Raw genomic sequence first — 19,379 nt, 5'->3', positions numbered from 1 at the left:
GTTGTATGCCTCCACGCTTCTCATTACCATATGAGGGCACCTCCAATGGGGGTGTAAAATTACAGCTCAACATAGACTCCACCTAGGTCCTATTAGGATTTTACAACTCCAATTGCATATTATTGTATAGCCTATTAATATCCACCCTTTATAGTCCCCAATAGATAAGTGTGAAAAAAATTGGATTTTAAACTTGACGTCACTTCTTTAATTTAAACTAGGCCGTTTGAGTTAAAAAATTACAAATTATGACTTTCAAGACTCACTTAAAGTGACGTCTGATATTTTTTATGTTCGGACATTGGTTAAAGTGTTGCCTGAAGCTATTTATCAACTAATAGAGAGATGAGGAATTCCCCACCTCCTCTATAAACTAATAGTCTATTACCAATGGTATACCACCCTATTGGAAATAGTTTTTTGACATTTAGAGTGTAAATTTTACACTCTATACGGTTTACACCAGTGTTATCAGACCCAACTTGGCCCGATGGATTGAGCCGGTAAACTGGTGACTCCAGTCTCCTAACCGGGTTGGGTTATAGGTTATATCGTTTATGCAATCAACCCAGTATGAACCCAGTTAAACCGGCCGGTTTTTACCCAAACCAGATAGACTCGGACGGTTTTGACCAACCCCTTGTCGCCTCACCCTTCATTATTCATTGTGCAGTCCCAATTCAATAAGTTTAGCATTAGAAAGATGCACGAAAATATATGTTTCTCTGTACACCATATTAAAACAAAAATTTAGTAATTGTATAGCAAAAACCAACATAAGCATAGCAAGGCGGATAGGAAAAGATGTCTTCTTGGCTGTTTTGAACGGGAATCAATACTGACTATACGGTTATTTAAACAAAAAAAAGGGAAACAGCCACCAATGAAGTTCTTTTAAAAAGTTGTACTTCTTGGTACTACATCTAAACACATTAAAGTATTAAACAATATAATTAGTTGGTTAAATTACTTACCCAGGTAATAACTTAAAGTAGCTCAGGCTGTAATGCTGATTAGCTAAAGACTCGAGCATCCATAACCCACTGGGAACGCCGTCCCTTTCCTCTACTTTTGATTTTGGAAGCTGGAACACGATGAGAGAACTGCAACAGTTCTTTTGTGAAAACCGTCGACTCTTTTCTTGCACTTGCACTTGCCTCTGGAAGACAGCTTCGAATCCCTCTACTCTGACTAAGCTAACAACAATAGTGCAATCAGGTTTATCCGATAACACTTCCACAATTTCATATTGGGTATGACTGTTCAAATCATGAAGTGTCCAATTAAGTTCCCAGTCTTTGAAAAGAGCCCAAATCTCACCCCTGTGGGGGAAAATATCGTACAAAGGCCATCTCGGAGCCTTAGACGTAACTTTGTGAGAGAAAGCAGTAACTTTTACAATGGTTTTCGAATTCATCTCTTTAAAAATTCCACAAACCATGGGCAAGTTCTTGTCAACCACCCACTGTTTTTCCTCGTGTGCTGCGGTAAGAGGTTCCAGTAATGCAACTTCAATCTCCAATTCTTCACGGATAATTCTGTGTATCCTTGCGTACAAACGAGGCATCCCATCAATGTTATCCGACAATGCCCATACAGAATACAAGGCATATTTACTACAAGAATGGAAATGATGAGAATTATAAAAGCAATAGCATCAGTCTTCTCCTTGTTATTTTGTCCAAGAACAGAGCGCACTGCCGGCTCAGCTTGCTTTAATAACCATTCCATTGTCTCAACCTCAGATGTGTGACCCAATTCTCTGTTCAATTGATTAATTATGGACGCACATGCAGGTGGTATTTGAAAGAGAGAAAGCCTACCAAACCCTTCATTACTAAGTCTCCTCTTCCGTCGAGGCTTGTGACAAGAAGATTGATTTGAAGTGCCAATTGCTTGGAATTGAGAGTTAGGGTGATGCCATGACATACGAGATCCTCGGCGGCGGCGGTTTTGCATGCCAAACATTTCCACGAAACCTAGTCGTTCCCGCACACGGTGAACACAGAACGAACGAAGAAGAGAAAGTACCTGAAGAAAAACATAGCAAATGTACTTATAAGCATCGATGGAGCACACAAGCATGTACAACAATTATAAGGACGGCAACAAAGTGATAGTAGATAACCCCTCATTAGCCATTTCCATAATCAAACCAAAAACAGTAGTAACATATGAAGAGTCTTTCTTTCAAGAATTGAACACAAAACAATGAACCTTAATAACAAATATATATTACCTAAAACATGAAACTGAAAATGAATGATTATTTTTGAGGACAGACGGGGAAAACTATTTTTTCTTCAGTTTTATCTCTCTTCAATTACAAACCCATTTTCTAAATAAATTAGGAGAAAGTGGATTATTGTCAAAAAGCCCCCTCGCAATCTGACCCTGGCCCATGCAGAATGGAACTTCTTTTTTTTTATCTATGAGTGACGTAAGCGTATAAGGGAACCCAAACGTCATATGAGCTTAGAGACTTTTATTGCGAGGCCCCCAAGCCTGCTTGATTATACGCGATGTGGGATTATAAATCTCAACAGTACTCAAAAAATAAAAAAATATGTTGCACAAATTATGTGAGATCATCTCTATATATTACGAATAGTCATGACCATAATAATTACCTTGAGAACTAGATTTAAAGTCATGACCTCTTCAAGTACAATTTAATTTGTTCAGCTTGTACTTCAGAACTAGGAACTATGAGCGGCGAAAGCATATTTTCCTATCCTTTAAAGAGGCCTCTTTTTGAATTACCTTTACTTACCACACTAATTCTCCCTACACAATAGTGCCATTAATTCCATTAAAACATTATCAACATTATTCCTTAATTTCAATACATAATTATTTTTCACAACACACACGACTTTCACTACAACATTACTTTTCACAATGCCCTTAATTCCATGACAATATTATTTTTCACAACACACACAAAGACTTCATTAAAACATTACTTTTCACAATATTACAACATCAATGCCCAGAAGACCCAAGGAAAACTGTAAAACAACTATACTATACATAAATCATCGCCATGTATTTGAATGATTCCAAACCAGTGGAATCACTAAATGCATGACTTTCAAACAGAGAACAGTTCAAAACTCATAAGAAGCTTCACGCACTTGTACTTCTCTCCCTTGCGACTGTACAGTGGCACAGCACGAATTCCTGCTCTTAACTCTGACAGCGGCAAACATGTTTGGCCTCCAAAATCATCCTTTTCAGACATGTCATACTCATGAACCTCAATACGAAGCAAAGCGAGCTCTGGAACTGTCAACGGAAATTCAAACTCCTCATTCCAAACTGGTGTCCAGTTATCCTCAATTGTCTTTGTCTTCTTCATAACAGAATCTGCAGGAACTCCAGCAATTCCAACCTGCAGGGAGATCAATTCAATATATATATATAAGAATAATTATCTCTACCATCATCAAATTTTTTTTCCTTAAAATACCGGCACAGAATAAAATAAAAAAGTAATCCAAAGACTCAAATATAGTCAACCAAGAAGGTGGTAAGACACTTGCTGAGTTCCCCAACAGCATAGAGCTTGGGAAGCTCAGACTGGTCATCACATCATCCAGGGGCGGACATCCTCGTTCCGCCCCTGACATCATCACATGGGAATGGGATTATTTAACAGAACAAACTAATTTACACATCAATGAAGTCAGCAAAGAGGTAAAGTATAAGAAGACCATATATTGTCAAAACCACACAATGATGTTAGGAAACGTGGAAACTACTTGAAGCTTTTCAACAATAACTTTTAGCATCATACCCTTGTATAGAAGTCTGGAGGGGAATATACGTCAAAGTGTGTGTGCTGAAAATCCATATGCCAGCCTTCTCCCATATATACTCGCACCTAATAAGTGATAAAAAGCCGCAATCAGAATAAGGAATAGAGAAGTTACTCAAACTGCATGCAAGTCTAACTGTGCATTATAAGATGAAATTACCTTCAATATTTGCTTCACAGGTAAAGTTGCTCTAGGATCAAAGACCTCATTGTGTGGACCAACTTTGAGTAGAAATTCAGGTTTTTTAATATATCCACACCCTCCATTGGCCCTAAACATTCCCTGCATCAACCATAGTGATCTGCCGTATCCCTGTCATAGTAAATTCACATGTTATCCAGTGCAAGAAAATTATGAGCACATTTGTCCAAAGCTGATTGTAAAGTAAGATGCTAAAGAAGAATCAGTAAACCCACTCAGTCCAAAAAACTGAGCTGTCAGCGAAGACAAAATCGAATATTACAGGCGCTGGGGTTTCCCAAGGGTACTAGACTATTCATGAATTTTACTTAGATTGGGAAACCTAAGGTTTTTGAGAGAAACACTAACCCTATTATTTAATGTATAAACTTTGTTCTTGCTTCCCTACAAGTTTACATCACCGAGATAGCTGCCACTTCCTTCCAAAAGCCCAAGGTGATGGAGATATAGGTACCAGCGCGCATCAGGGCCCCATGTATGACCAAGGTCTAACACAACACAATCTTAACAATAGAAAATCATCATACTTTGGACCCTAAGAATACAGATATATGAAAGAGGGCACCAAAAGATAGAGAACCCAAAGCACAAGTTCTCATGTATAGCTGTATAGGGATAGGGAAGAAATACAGAATAAACAAAGCACATTACTTCTTGCTCTATAGAAATAGAGATAAAGAGCTTTTTAGATGATTGAAGACACTCTTGCATCTTCAGTTATTTATTTATTTTAATCCACTAATATCAGATGAAAAGGTAACATCAGGTAGCTGTGGGATGAAAACATATGTACTTTTTTTATTCTGAAGGGAGACAAAAAGAAGCAAACCTGCATATTAAACGACCATCTGAGCACCGTGCATCCATCCGATCATTGGGTTGTAATTAGATGAGTTAAAGCGTGTTCCCTTTGGGTAAACTCTGAGCAAATTCCTGTGAGTGAACCTAGAACATATGCAATCCTCATTATAGTACTGCTCCAGAATTTATAAAGTAATGTGTATAAGGAAATAAGGACAATCACACTGTCCATGAACATCCCAAAATATCCCATGGAAGAATCTTCTTTAGATTCCAAAGAGGTGCAACAGTCTTTTGAAACAATTAGAAGTGGTAAATAAGAAAACACAGAGACATGGTAAATTACAAATAGAAGGATCCAGAGACATGGTAACATTACAAATAGAAGGATCCTCACATGGGAACTCTTCTTAGAAAATACAACACTTCACGAACACTTGCTTATCAAAAATCGTATTTAGTTTGGTAGATTTTGTCCTCTGATCCCACAAGTACTACTGAAGTTAGCCTGGAACAGCTAGCATGCTGCAACTGCACAGGGCTAATAACCTCCATGATACTTTGTAAATCTGTATAAACTGGCCATGATGGTTGATGCAAATAGTACATACTGTAGAGATACACACGTCCAAAATAGCATATAGACTACATTACAAATAAAGCAAACTATTTTTCAGGAAGCACGGTCCAGTTTGGTAAACTGGACATGGCAAGCACAAGTAGGGACCAGGGAGCCATGCTTAGGAGATTTCTAAGTCAACAAATATCATCTTTTATCAACTGATTGTGAACCATCGATTCTATATAATGTTTCTGGACCACAAGTTATGCTATACCAATTTTAACAACCAAAAACATGTCATAGACAAGAATTCAACAATCATTTGAGTGGATGAATTGCTAAAAGATGATAATTCCTAATTAGAATGCCATCATGATCCTTCAACACTATCTTATATGACACTACCATTCTACCAAGTCTTTGGTAGGAGCCCAGAAGAAATTTTGTGAGATTTCTCAAAATATTTTGATGTCAACTTATCAAGATGTGGGGTACCAAATATTCAGACACTAGCCAAACTTTTTCGTTTTTTGTGCCCAATGCAAATACTCCAAACTCCAGTTTTTGAACTTCAAACTTTTTGGGATTACCAAGATTTCTTCTATGGTTAGGAGATTCACCGTAATGCAAGCAAGAAATTATTCCACGAGAAGACTGAGATTTCAGAAGATGCACCAGTATTTCTCGCTTGACACTAAAGTGTGACAGAAATGTTATGCAACTAATTCATTTTATACAATACCTAATTCCTGAGCCTAATCTTGCTGGAGTTTTAATAAAATACCTGACTATATTGGTTCCATGAGTAATTGCAGCCTTCTCAAGTGCCGGTTCACTCAAGCTTAGGCGTCTGACTTTGTTTGGGTCAATCTTTAGTGCTTCTTCTATTCCACCCTTTGGCTTCCCAGCATGAATGGAGATTAAACGCTTATATTCGGGTTCTGTACTCTGCTGCTTGCGGTCTCCATCATCCAGATCTTCATCCTCCGGAGAGTCTTCTCCTACATCTGGATTGCTCTACCAGAAAGGATAAGCAAACAATTAAGAAGAGCACATATTGATACCAAATCTAGATATTCAACTAATTCAAAGCTCCGGGCACCTTATCGTCAGCTTCAAATTTGGGTTTAAGGTCCGGGACTTCCTTTCCCCAGGCTTCTTCCTCAGCTGAATCATTTCCCTTTTGTGAAACACTTCCCTTTTCCTTGATACTTTTTGCCTCGAGGTACTCTTTTGGTGGTTTTGTCGAGATAAGAATCCTTTTCTTCAACGACTCTGGTGAAGGGAATTCCTTCAAACATTCGGGGCCAGGGGTAAACAGCATGTTCCCAAATGTTTCAGTGACCATCTAAAAAAAAAGCTGATTAATCATGAAAACCCAAAACTCAAAATCATAAGGAAAATTTTACACAATGTCAAAAGCTCACCTCAGCCACTTTAGCTTGAAGATCTGAGGTAAGGTGGTCTTCTAGTGTTATAACAACAGGATATGGAGATGCAGAAAAGGCATGCTCCTTAATGGAACGCAAACACTTAATGAGTGCCACAGGAGTTGTCAAAGTCCTACACATGCGTATAGAAACCAAATCAAAACAAAAGAACTACGGAGACTAGATTATGTATGATTTTAGTGAAACATGGAAAGTAAGTAAGGGATTGTTTCCTTGCAAAAGCAAAATATATTCTAGTAAACCCACCGCTCAGTAGAAAATTTCATGACACGGAGCATACATGAGATTTTCTTTTACCACCCTCAAAGACCATTTTATTAAGGAGAAATTACATTGGAAGGGCACAAAAGGACTTCAAGGGAAAATTCCCCATTAAAGTTTTTGAAGCTGGTGAACAAATTCTATGGTATGCTTCCATCAAATGAAGATTCTTCCCTAAAAAATTATAAAATGGGTTATCCATAATTCCCTTGTGCAATTAAAACCACCTATAATGATTCTGGTCTCTAAATTTGAGGCAAGTGACCTCAATTGCTGCGCAGCCGTACGACTCCACTGTATAGTTTGGTCTTTTTGCAGTAAGTGTTCTAATCAAGGAAGGAGATCATCATAGCCTCAGGTTCACTGGGAGCTATAATGAGAGTTAAGTAAATAAGTAGTTAACCATAAAAAAAAAGGGGAGCTATAATGAGACTGGAGAAAGAGCCTTGGTTTTGAAGCAAAATTGTTGCTTGTATTATATGTTAGCATCACACTTTTAGACTGTTAAATTTATCCATGTTTTTCATAGCAGAGCAGTGATGTTCTACACTTCTACCTGCCTTAGCAAAAATAGTGATGACCAACATGTATGTAAGGAATTACGATTTCTTTACTCAAAAAAATAAAAAAAGTGAAGTAAAGAAGCTAGTTTACAGAATGGCAACTTCATGAAAGAAAATATCATTCATTCTCTGGTGTTTGACAGCTTTATTCTGAGAATCTTATCTAAGATCCCAGGGTATTATCTATTTTTAAGATGCCAAGCTGAATAAGTTCTGCTAAAAATGAAGACATTCTATGGTTTTGTAATCCTCTTCAAAAGAAGTTATCCAATTATCTTGAATTGATGGCACAGGTTTTGGTACACTTTAAATCGATTATAATAAAATCTATTACGGGTCTGCATAACTACAGCTTGTTACTTGCACACAAAGACATAACAAAAGGTGTTCAAACAAGTTTAACTGGGATACGCAATTCAGCAGGTATTTAGGAGGAACTGTTACCGACAATAAAGCCTTTTATCAGACATGGGTAAGCTTGACAAGTTGAGTCTGAATCACAGTACGTTAGAGTACGAGGTTCTTAAATATTTCCTTACCTTCCATGAAGAATATCAATATCATCCTTTGTGGAATTAGGCCACATGTCCAGCTCAATTACTCTAACACCTCTCTGCAGTGCCTTTATGATTGGAACATCACTGCAATCACTACTGAGTTGATTTCCAGTTAGATAGGAATTATGCCCAGTATATATGAAATAATGGGATACTGGAGCGCTCATATCGTGGTGTACCTGGAAACAAGAAAAAGAAAACTTAAGATCGAAATGAATCTGAATTGTGGTTGACAAATTATCCATTAGGAAATGTGGGAAGCTGTCAACAGTAATAATAGTTATGCCCTCTCTCTCATAATAGCCATTAATTTTCCACAATGTATCATTTACGTGATAAAAGAAGTATATGAACCAAAAATATTTACCATGATATCATGCAACAAGAGACTGGGTTTTCCAAAAAATTATCATGTCTGACATTGTACCCAACCACTAATTGCCCACATATGTAACTGAAGCAATACTTACTCTGATAAAGTTCAGCTATAATCTTTACATGGATTTGTTCCACGATAAGATGCAAATATGCTTCATTAAATGCACTACTTAATTTTTACATTTTTTCTAATGTTTTATTCAAAATAGGAAGTTAAACTATTTGCAAATATTGAAGACCAACCAAAGAACAAAAAACAAAAGTATAAACTACTATGTCAACCAAACTACCAACTATAAATTGCAATCATCAAGTCACTTGTTAAACATTAAAAGACATGCATTAAATGGTGAAAGAGTTAATTTGCAATTTGGAAAGTCTTAGCTAGTCGGCGGTCTAGATTCTTCATGTTAACAAAGTTTAGAATATATGAGTCAGCAGTTACTTGGTATACAAGAATAAAGAGTCATGTTTCAGTAACATAGTCTTGTTCTAGAGTAAGGGTGGAATTCGAGCTAAACAAGCCGAGCTTTACCATGCTCAACTCTAGCCGAGCTCCGAGCCCTCGGTTATTTTACACTATAAATATGCTATTTGAACTAAACGAGGCGAGCTTCATCAAGCTCATTTGTTACACGAGCTTTTATTTTCATTGATGCCCTCGGCTCAATAAATAGTCTTCACTGACCATAGGGCACTACCATGGGCGATGTAAACAACAGTCCCAATAACAATTAAGATCAATTCAATACAATTCAATTACCAATACTTCTCATCACTTTATTCCTATTGTTCTAAATTTACGGTTTAGATCTAGGAGCTCTGCACAACCCCATTGGGGTGTGCATCTCCATGCTCCAATCATTGATTCATCGTTCATATATCAATATTAATTTATTATCTTCTGCTTGCGTGCTCTAACATTAAAAGTCTCATCCCCGCAATAGTCATCTTCCCCCAATTCATCACCATCACCATCGTAATCCTTTACACTCCATCCTGTCATCTCTTTTGCTCCTCTACGCGACTAAGCAATCTTCCTATCTATTCAATCTAAATATGAGTAGCTCCAATAAATTGTTCCTGCAAAAATTCATCTCTCAAACATATGGAAGTGTTTGGTGTTTGCCCCCGGTCAACTTACGTTGAAGAGAACTTGAGAGTTCTAAAGTAGCTAGGAATCTTCAAACAAGTGTTGCCTGCACTTCAGAATCTGAGATCTTAAATAGAGGTAAAGAGGACAACTAAAATGGCTTAACAGTTCAGACTCGAGGCACATTTCATGGGTTTCTTTTGCTTAAGTCACTTTGAGAAAAAGTGCACATTCATGTAATCCTCTCTTTGGAGGAAACTTCCTTTGCTTTGTGTTTCGCTTCAAACATTGTTTCAATAGATGGTGGTTTTGGTGTTGGTACTCTAAAGTAGAAGTATTTATAATTTTGAAGTTACAGAGGTGAAGCTACGTGTGAAGCTTCTGCAGTTATTCATGTTACTATACAGTTGCTCTTTGGCTCTTCATATATAATACGTACACTTAGGAGCTATTCTACTGTACAAAATGGTCCAAATTAATCATGTTGATCATCATTTTTGGGAATTAGTTGGCTCCAACATTAGTATATATGCACTCAATATAACACCACCTTAAATAATACAAAAACTGAATATAACAGATATTCGTATTAACAACTTTGCTGCTCTGGTTGCCAGACATCTATATTAGTGGATGAGGCTTTCAGCAAAGCCACATTTTCGAGCTGTTGAATCAACTAACACCTAATGATATAAACACATAATAACTCTTAGTGTGTTTAATTGTAGAAGGGAAATCTAACAAGTAACAAGGAAACTCCACTTTCTAATTCAAATTTTCAAGACTTGATGCATATATAGGGATGGGATAGATGCTCCCTATATCATGAAGATTTGCAATAAAAAAGTGGGATTCCCTGGGAAAAATCCCTTTGTGCAATCTCACATACCCTATAAACTACGTAAGGGGTACACTCCTTCAAAAAACATTACTGCATTGTCATTCCCAACAACAAACACACCATTCTCAGTGCAATCCCCTTAATATACACATTGTTGTAATTCTCTCCATTCTAAATACAAGTAAAAAGTATGTAATTAAATAAATCACAAGAGCATGTTTAAACATATAATCCAAACACAGTAAAGTAGGATAGAGAGATTATTACCCCAAGAGAAGGTGAGAGAGGGGGATTAGTATCGCCGAAAAGATATCGAAAAAAGGAATCGAGATTAAGAGCCTTCCTATGGAAAAGATGCTTGAAAGTGTCAACAACAGATTGAGCTTCTTCTCTAGTAGCATTGACATCACGTTGATACTCAATCAAGAATCTATGAAGATGATCAACACTCATAATACCATTTTCAGAGTATGTCTCAAAAAGGGTCTTGATTTCTATTGGTGCTTCTGCTACTGTGAGTTTAAATCTCCTTCTGAAACAAAAGCAAACTTTGTATGTTTGTTTTGTAGCCATTTTAATAAGTTACAAAAATATAGCTGAGATCAAATGTGTGTGTGTTAATATGGAATGAAGATGATGATGGTGTGGGACCCAAAGGTAAATTAGGTGTCGGCAATTGTGTGTTATATAAGTTTGATGCTAATCTTCCGCGTATTATTTCCTGTACTTTTGTCGGACCCTTTTAATTTCTAACTTTTTCTATATGTACTCGTTTTAACTCTCTTTTTTCGATAGAATATTGTCGTTTTACTGAATTCTACTTTTGTTTCCAGAAGATAGGTAAGCATTAAATTTTTGTATCCACCAAACTGGCATGCGGCTGTAACACAAATCTGTTAACTTATGAATTGATTATGGACTTCAATAGCACTCAACGTGTGATTACCTATATTAATGATAATTAAAGGGTGGGGCAAGAAAAAAACTAATATTTGGTTTGGTATGTGCCACTCATGGATAAGTTTGCTATGGAATATGCCACCCTGAAAGCTGAAATGAACAATTTGTTTATTCAAAATTAAATTTAAATATTACCATGGTCCCAACTTTAAGGTGTGTTCAGTTGTCAAGGAAGGTATTTATACTAAAAATAAAAAGATATAATACTCAGATGTGTGAAGAGCAAAGAGCCAAAGAATCAAGTGAATTACATTTTTAGTATCTGCTCATGCTGCATTCTGCTGCATGTTTTTGTTAATACTTGTTCGGTACAATATTATGGCTGGGGAGTTAACATGGACATGGTTGATAATCCTTTATTAACAAGCTCTTCTAAAAGTTCTAGAAAGAATTGGATCTTTTCCCTTCATCTGCACACGAGTATTCTATTGCAGAGTGCAGACTGACAACACATACTGCGGATTCTATTATTATTTTAACATTGAAGAGTTGGTTCTCTATACATTCTAGGCATTCTGGCCCGATTTAGTGAACAAACGAAAGTTTTAGAAATCATCATGATGTTGATAATTGCTAGATGCATGCGTTTCTCTGTACATATAATACATTTTCCTTCTCATGAATAATACTCATGGGATGAAATCTTCTTGAACAAAATTGAACTGCAACTCGACGTGAGAATCCACAAAGGATAGCCTCCAATCAGTACCAACTCCAGCAGAGCTTCCTCTCAAAACTAAACAGTAGCTCTAAAAGTACAACTGATACTAAGCACATTCCAAGAGCATCACTAAATAGAAGAACCAAATTAAACCATGTCAAACAAACTTGAATTGCAAAAGAAGCTTTACAGACCGAAACTTCTCTCCTTTACGGTTGAAGAGTGGGACTGCCCTGATTCCTTCCTTCAACTCCCAAACCGGTAGACATGTTTGACCACCAAAATCATCCTTCTCAGACATGTCATACTCATGCACTTCAATCCGAAGCAATGCTAGCTCCGGCACAGTCAATGGGAAAGAAAACTCTTTGTCCCAGACAGGTGTCCAATCATCCTCCATTATCTTTGTTTTCTGCATCTTGACATCCGCCGGTACTCCTGCTATCCCAACCTGCCAGATAAATCATAGTAATTACTGCGTTCAGGGAATAAAGCTATCCTGCAACACCTCTGAGAATCAGGATAATTCCGTATAGCCATACTGTCTTATAATATTAAGAGGAAAACTACCAAACGATGTTCACAAAGAGTCACAGTTTCATTGCAGTGTTTCAATTAATTCAATATACGGAAAGAAAACCAATAGGCCAACGGCTCCACTTTTCATATTATAAGAACCATGGCCATATCCCAGATAGATAGTAAAAGATTGAAACTGTGCGCCCAGTCACTGAATTTAAGTGCTCCTGTTACTCTGCTACAAGAATATTAAATATTTAGCCAAGCAACCTCAAGCAAATAGGATATATTTCTGGCATAGTCGTGGATCAGGGAAGGTTACCAAGGATCAGATCTGCTTCTGATGAACTAAACAATTAGATAAAGAAAAACCACACCAGAACTAACCCTTGTATAGAAGTCCGGCGGGGAGTAGGCATCAAAGTGTGTTGGGTTGAAATCCAAACGCCATCCGTCTCCCATATATACTCTCACCTGCTCAACAAAATGAGTGCTCAAACAAGGTCTACTTCAGCAAGAAGCATGCACCATGAACATAAATATTACACACCTTCAAGGTTTTCTTCACTGGCAGTTTAATTTTAGGATCAAACAGTCGATTGGACTGCATCAGGATATCAGGTTTCTTCACATAGCCACAATCACCATTTGATCTGAACATTCCCTGCATCAACCAGAGTGCTCTTCCATATCCCTGTCATGGAAAATTCACCTCTTAGTCTAATAAGAAGTAGCAACATTTACAGTGAACCAAATCTTTTAAGCTGTATTATCGGAAAAAAAAAAAAAAAAAAACTTTTAAGCTGAAGGTATAAGATATGAAAGATGCAGTTCTTTTCTAAAAGGCTACATTATAATAATGATAATTGTTAGTAAGCAAAATGAATTAGTCTAGGAGCAGTACTGTATGTTATAATGCAGACAAAGGTTAAATATCTATCCCAAGTGTTACTTGATTCAAAGAGAACTAGGATGAAAACCTTTGTTGTCCTAGGAGAAGTTAGTCTACTTGGTCAACTGGCAGGACAAGGTGAATAATTTCCCCAAATGTTAAAAGGTCATATTGGAACTGAAAGGAGTTGGCCTTCAGACATTTCGTTCCTTAGAAGGCTATGCGGAAGTTGTTTCAAAGATTTGTACAACCCAAAGTTACTCCAAAAGAAGAAGAACACAGTAGCACTTTCAAATTTCAAAATTTTATCAGAGTTACAGGTTTAACACGGCTTCTTCAACATTGGAAATGATATGTTTTTTGCAATGTTAGAGTAAACACCAAACCATCCCTTACAGAAAGTAATAAACTGTCATTAACTCCTTTTGGTACTAATATCAGACTAAGACTTCGACTTGCTTTTCTCACTGAAGACTGTAATTTAGCTTAATCCAAAGTGTAAGTGCTACTAATAGGATTACAAGACAGTATGAAACACTAAGTTAGTGCCTATTAGATATAGTGAATGAAAGTCAAGTGTTTCTAAAACAAAAACCTAGCTTAAACTTAACATCTGGAACATATATAATTCTCATCACCAAAGATAAAACCTTACCTGCATATTGAAAGCAACCATTTGAGCTCCATGCATCCATCCAATTAGTGGGTTGTAATTAGAGGAGTTGAAACGAGTACCTTTTGGGTACACTCTCAGAAGATTCCTCTGGGTGAACCTAATAGAAAAACCCAGCATCACAATATCACCTGGGTTATAATAGAAACATAAAAAAGTGCATTGTGGAACAAAGAAGAACTGAGATCTTGTTGCTTGAGTATTCTAAATACCTGACAAGAGCAGTTCCATGATGTGCTCTAGCCTTTTCAAGCTTTTGTTCACTCAGACTGAGGCGTCTAACGCTAACATCATCCACTTTCAATGACTCCTTCAAGCCACCCTTACTCTTTTTAGCATGGATGGCAATTAAACGCTTGTATTGTGGTGCTCCTAACTGACATGATTTACGACCGCTGTCAATTATATCCTCTTCATCCTGAATCTGATCACTCAGTTCACTGTCACTCTACCAGCAAACATTGCAAAGGTTAATGGAGTAAGCAAAATGCTAAGTTGAAAAAGAAAATACAATTTTTTTCCTTACTTTATAATCAACTGGAAGTTCAAGTTTAGTGTCAGGTAACTCCTTGCCCCACGAATCTTCCTCAAACAAATCCTTGTCCTTATAAGTCTTACCTTCAAGCCGTTCAAGGTATTCTTTTGGTGGTTTGGTGGACAAAATAATGCGATACTTCAATGCTTCCGGCGAAGGAAACTCCTCTAAACATTCTGAATTAGGGTAGAACAACATTTCTCCAAATACTTGAGTGACCATCTAGAGACAAACAGCTCTGAATAAGAAACGAAAAGTAGATAGGTAGATAGGTGCAGAGGTTTTAGGAAAAGAAAATATTTAGTTACTTCCAAAATGAAATACTAACTTGCCTCGGCTACTTTAGCTTGAAGATATGGACTAAGGTGGTCTTCTAATGTTATTACCACAGGATATGGCGATGTGGAAAATGCATGCTCCTTAATGGACTTCAAGCATTTAACGAGTGCCACAGGACTAGTCAGGGTCCTAGAATTATGGAGATTGGAGAAAGCATATTAGTTCAAGTTAATCAGAAAAGCATATTAGTTCAAGTTAATCAGAAAAGCATATTGGTTAAAATTAATCATGGATATGCTGAGATAGGTTAATTTTCTGGCCACTCGTTCAAAGATTACCCTTGATTGACTCGAAAAAACTTTTAAGAGTGGTCCAAATTGAGGTCAACAGCTGAGCATGTTTGCAAATGTGTGAAGAGTGAGTAGACTCAAGTTCCAAGGACGAAGTTGTAACATGCTTTCCAATGTGTGACGAGCAAGTAAACTCGTGTTCCACGCAGAAAACATTCAGGAAATGGGCCGTTTTACTAACACTAACACGTAAGTGTTTTGGTTCCACAGTTTTAGCACAGAGTACCCTTTTGGTTTAAACTCGTTAGCATCATATACATTGATTGTGATTTGGATATATAATTGTAAGACTGACCAAGATTCATTACAATCATGCAATCCACCCAGTGCTTCTGTTGGATTCAAGAAACAATACAAAAATCCAAATCAAGTATTCATAGGTTTTTTGTAATGGTATTAGCGTCACCTAAAGAATACAATCTCTTGCATTCACTTCAGCAGTGTGCTCAAACTAGTGAAGCACAGCTTGTGTCAGGTGAACCGCCACCAAGTCCATTCTGACTAAGAGTTTGGGATAACCAAGACCTTGATGAACCAAGAGACTGACCAGTGAAACCTCATGAAACTTGAAAACCAAGCAATCAATACTTTGAATCCCAACCCGATTTATTAATTTCCAGGAGGCCATAACCTCAAGTATCCACAACTTTAAACGAAAAGATTATAATTTTTTGGTCTTATAGCCATATACCAATCATTTCCATGAGTAGACAAATACTTAATGAGCATTTCTAGAGCAAGAAACGAACAGAAGGTATAAGCAAGTCCGAAAAGCATAAAGCATGATTGACTTAGTTTCAAAATCAAAAGAAACTAAACTTTACATACCGTCCATGAAGAACATGCACATCATCTTTGGAAGAATTAGGCCATATATCTAGTTCAATTACTCTGACACCTCTTTTCAGCGCCTTTTCAATTGGGACTTCACTGCATTCACTACTTAGTTGGTTCCCAGTTAGATATGAATTGTGACCTGTATATATGAAATAATGGGACAGCGGAGCCGTCATATCATGGTAAACCTGAAATAAAAATAAATACCATCAATCACGGTACCGAAAACGCGCAATAATCTAGTAAAAAAACGTTTGCATACCTGGTTTCGAATAGCGGAGTTAAGATCATCAGAAAAGAGATAAGACTGAAAATCTTCAGGTGTCAAAGCATGTCTAGTAAACGCAATATGATGTCGTCGGGACATAATTTGCTGAATAATCTCAACAGCATCAGAATATTTAGCAGAAGTTTCACCTTGAAAATGAATCAAGAAATCCAAAAGTTGATCAGCTGTCATTAATGTTCCTCCATCTGTAAACTTGGCAAACGCTTCTCTAATATCGAGCGGCGGTTGTACCTCATTTATCTTGAATTTTCTTGTAAAACACATGCACATCTTATAACTCCCCATCTTTATTTATTCAATCTCGATTTCGATTACAATCCTATCGAAATCGAGATTGAATGATTTTGGTCTGTTCATTTAAATATAAAATGAACAGGTCGAAATTCGGATTTATAAATTAACGTATCAAGTTTTAGAAATTATCGAAAACAACGGAAGTTTTGGTGATTGAAGTGGCTCCCTCCCTATATATGCGGAGCAGTTGGAACTCATGACTCAGATTTGAGACGTTTACGTTTTATATATTTTAAATGAAGGGTAGGTTCTGACTTTTGGTTTTTTTTTTTTTTTTTTTAAACATTTATTTCCCGCCTTTGGTGTATTTTTATTGTATTTTAGAATTTTAGGTGACACAGGGATAGACTGGACCATCTGCATACGGCAGGTTTATGCCGTTTATCCTCCCTCCCCAGACAACTTGTGTTAATTTAAAAACTGAATGACAAGATAAATGGATCTAAAATATTGAGAGTAGGTTTGTCTAGGCGTAAGTAGAGAGAGTAGTCCATGTGCAAAACGGGACAACAAGTAGGAGTATTTTCATTTCATTATATTACATTGGTGCAAAGTGCAAACACATACATCTACAAATTATATTATTACTATAAATTCAGAAAAAAAAATCGTAATTTTTAGTGTGAAACACAAAATCACCGACCACAATTTATAATAAACAAAGACTTGAGAAGTCGTCTTCATTTTTTCCATAAATGCGCTGTTTAATGGATTCACGGGAAGAAAGTGAAAGAAGATTTCACAGATTCCTTTTAGACTGGTAATCAACTAAGCCACTTAGGTGTCCCTTATTGTGTCGGCCAAGGGTAAGGTGGCATGTTTTCTGGTTGAACATGGATAGCTCGTCAGCACCAACATTTTACCATAAAAGAAAAATGGGAGGATCCAGGATTCCAGGTGCGACGAGCAGCCGTGATACTATATTTTCACTCCCAGTATACAGGGCATATGACTGTTCATATGCACATCAGGGTGCATGTTCCACACAAATTACATTCCTTCCTGTTTTGCTGATGAAGTTCCATGCGACATATACGTATGGGCTAGGAAACGGCTAAGAAAGTAAGAAGTAACAACCCACACGTTTTTCTTTTGTCAATATGCACTTGGTGACGAAGTAAAAGAAGAATGAAATACTTTCTGTGCAGATTATCGTCACATTGATTAAGTCCTAATATCAATGGAGCCATGGAGGACCCAAATTGTGTAGTTTCTTCTTAATTTTCGTTGTTCAAACTGACTGACTCATGGAGAGATGTTGCAAATGTAGTAGTACTCATTTTTGTATTCAGTTGAGCATATTCACAGGGCAGTAAATTCAAAACATATGGCAGTATGGCACCACCTCAAGGTCAAAATTTCTTTTTTTCTGGTCAGGTCATGGATTCAAATATCCAAAATATTGGCATTATACTAACAGAAACATGCATAACATAAATTTTCGAATTTTACTTGCAAGCTTACAGCAGCCAAAATTTATAAACTGAAACGACAGATACAAGCACCTCCTGTCATGTTATGATTCTCGAAAGATTCAAGGTTAGAGTCTTACAGAGGAGAATTCTGACAGGAAAGTGATACCACTAGACTGCTCTCATTTTCATGATCTTATACACGTTCGTTTTGAAAGCTATGGCCAAAATATGAATGTTTCTACGATCTTGGTTCTCTTTGTATGGTCCCTCTGTCATTCAAAAACAGTAAAAATTTACAGGACGCGGCATTCGTGAGTCGCCGACATGATTTTGGACAATTGGACCGAGGCCAATACCCGGTATAGAGTACAGACCACACTACCCTAAAGCATAGCTCTTGTAAAAATTGCTCTATAATCTGTTTGCTATATGAATGAAAAGTCCTGGCAATATGAAGAGCAATGTAGGCCTGTAGGGTCTTCATATTAACATTAATTTATCATAGAGGGAGTATTATTATTAATATAATTATTTGTTTATATCAAGGCCCAAAATATCGTTGATATATTTTGTTTTTTGGGTACACCGAAATGGAAATATCCAATATATCTCAACCGAATATTAAATATGTTTTTTTTCCGATATATTTCGCAATTTATGATGTAACGATATATATCAATCGATATATCCGATATAAATTGTTGACTTTGACTAATATTGTTGACTTTGACCAATATATTGACGATATTTTCAATATAATCAACGATATTTCTAATATATCGACATACAAAACAAAATTTTGACTAGTCAACAAAAAAAAAATATATCTCCGATATTTATGATATATCCAATATATATCGGTTTTTAGGTATATTGAGATATTCACCGAATTTGATATTTTGGTCATTGGTTTACATATACAAGATATTGGTCAAAGAAGACGAGTAAAACTACACCACAATATGACACAGAGATGGCCATACTGCTATCACCTTAAGTGAAAACGACTGTAAAGGTGCGTTTTGGTTTTCTCCTAATTACTACTAGGATGAACGGGAAGGGTTAGGATTTTTGATGTGACCGAGGTCGCTGTGTGCTTAACCGCCTACGATCTTCTCGTTTTCCTTTTCTTCGGGAGAGAGAAGA

At 36.8% G+C, this 19,379-nt stretch overlaps 2 protein-coding genes and 1 long non-coding RNA gene across 3 annotated transcripts; all 3 read right to left on the bottom strand.

The window, feature by feature from the left end:
• Positions 1-737: 737 nt before the first annotated feature.
• Positions 738-2,441, bottom strand: LOC147489667 (uncharacterized). Its single transcript, XR_015203108.1, has 2 exons — positions 2,240-2,441; positions 738-2,031 (listed from the first exon to the last, which is right to left on the bottom strand). It is a non-coding gene; the product is annotated as an uncharacterized LOC147489667 (long non-coding RNA).
• Positions 2,442-2,807: 366 nt separating this feature from the next.
• Positions 2,808-11,400, bottom strand: LOC147489666 (phosphoinositide phospholipase C 2-like). The gene is given in 10 exon segments (XM_086569812.1): positions 2,808-3,394; positions 3,800-3,886; positions 3,981-4,133; positions 4,852-4,864; positions 4,866-4,967; positions 6,170-6,402; positions 6,488-6,733; positions 6,813-6,948; positions 8,200-8,396; positions 10,797-11,400. Coding segments are annotated over 10 exon segments (1,773 nt in total). The 5' UTR covers positions 11,103-11,400; the 3' UTR covers positions 2,808-3,094.
• A 532-nt stretch (positions 11,401-11,932) lies between these two features.
• Positions 11,933-17,006, bottom strand: LOC147489665 (phosphoinositide phospholipase C 4-like). Its single transcript, XM_086569813.1, has 9 exons — positions 16,498-17,006; positions 16,227-16,423; positions 15,102-15,237; positions 14,761-14,991; positions 14,447-14,682; positions 14,217-14,334; positions 13,220-13,363; positions 13,057-13,143; positions 11,933-12,601 (listed from the first exon to the last, which is right to left on the bottom strand). Exons 1-9 carry the CDS (start codon positions 16,807-16,809, stop codon positions 12,308-12,310), a joined length of 1,755 nt encoding a protein of 584 aa, XP_086425939.1. The 5' UTR covers positions 16,810-17,006; the 3' UTR covers positions 11,933-12,307.
• Between the last annotated feature and the right edge of the window lie 2,373 nt (positions 17,007-19,379).

The sequence above is a fragment of the Coptis chinensis genome, chromosome 7 (assembly GCF_015680905.1).
Source record: "Coptis chinensis isolate HL-2020 chromosome 7, ASM1568090v1, whole genome shotgun sequence".
Classification (NCBI taxonomy): Eukaryota; Viridiplantae; Streptophyta; class Magnoliopsida; order Ranunculales; family Ranunculaceae; genus Coptis; species Coptis chinensis.
Note: the sequence above shows the minus strand (reverse complement) of the source record. Positions and strands in the feature narration are given on the sequence as shown.

Bases quoted from the DNA above. Each gene is read 5' to 3' on its own strand.
- LOC147489665 (XM_086569813.1), bottom strand. From the start codon at position 16,809: ATGGGGAGTTATAAGATGTGCATGTGTTTTACAAGAAAATTCAAGATA. The intron at 14,992-15,101 runs GCAAGTTAGTAT...GTTTGTCTCTAG, and splicing joins TTCAAGCTAAAGTAGCCGAG to ATGGTCACTCAAGTATTTGG. The intron at 12,602-13,056 runs GTTAGTTCTGGT...TTTATCTGGCAG, and splicing joins CGCCGGACTTCTATACAAGG to GTTGGGATAGCAGGAGTACC.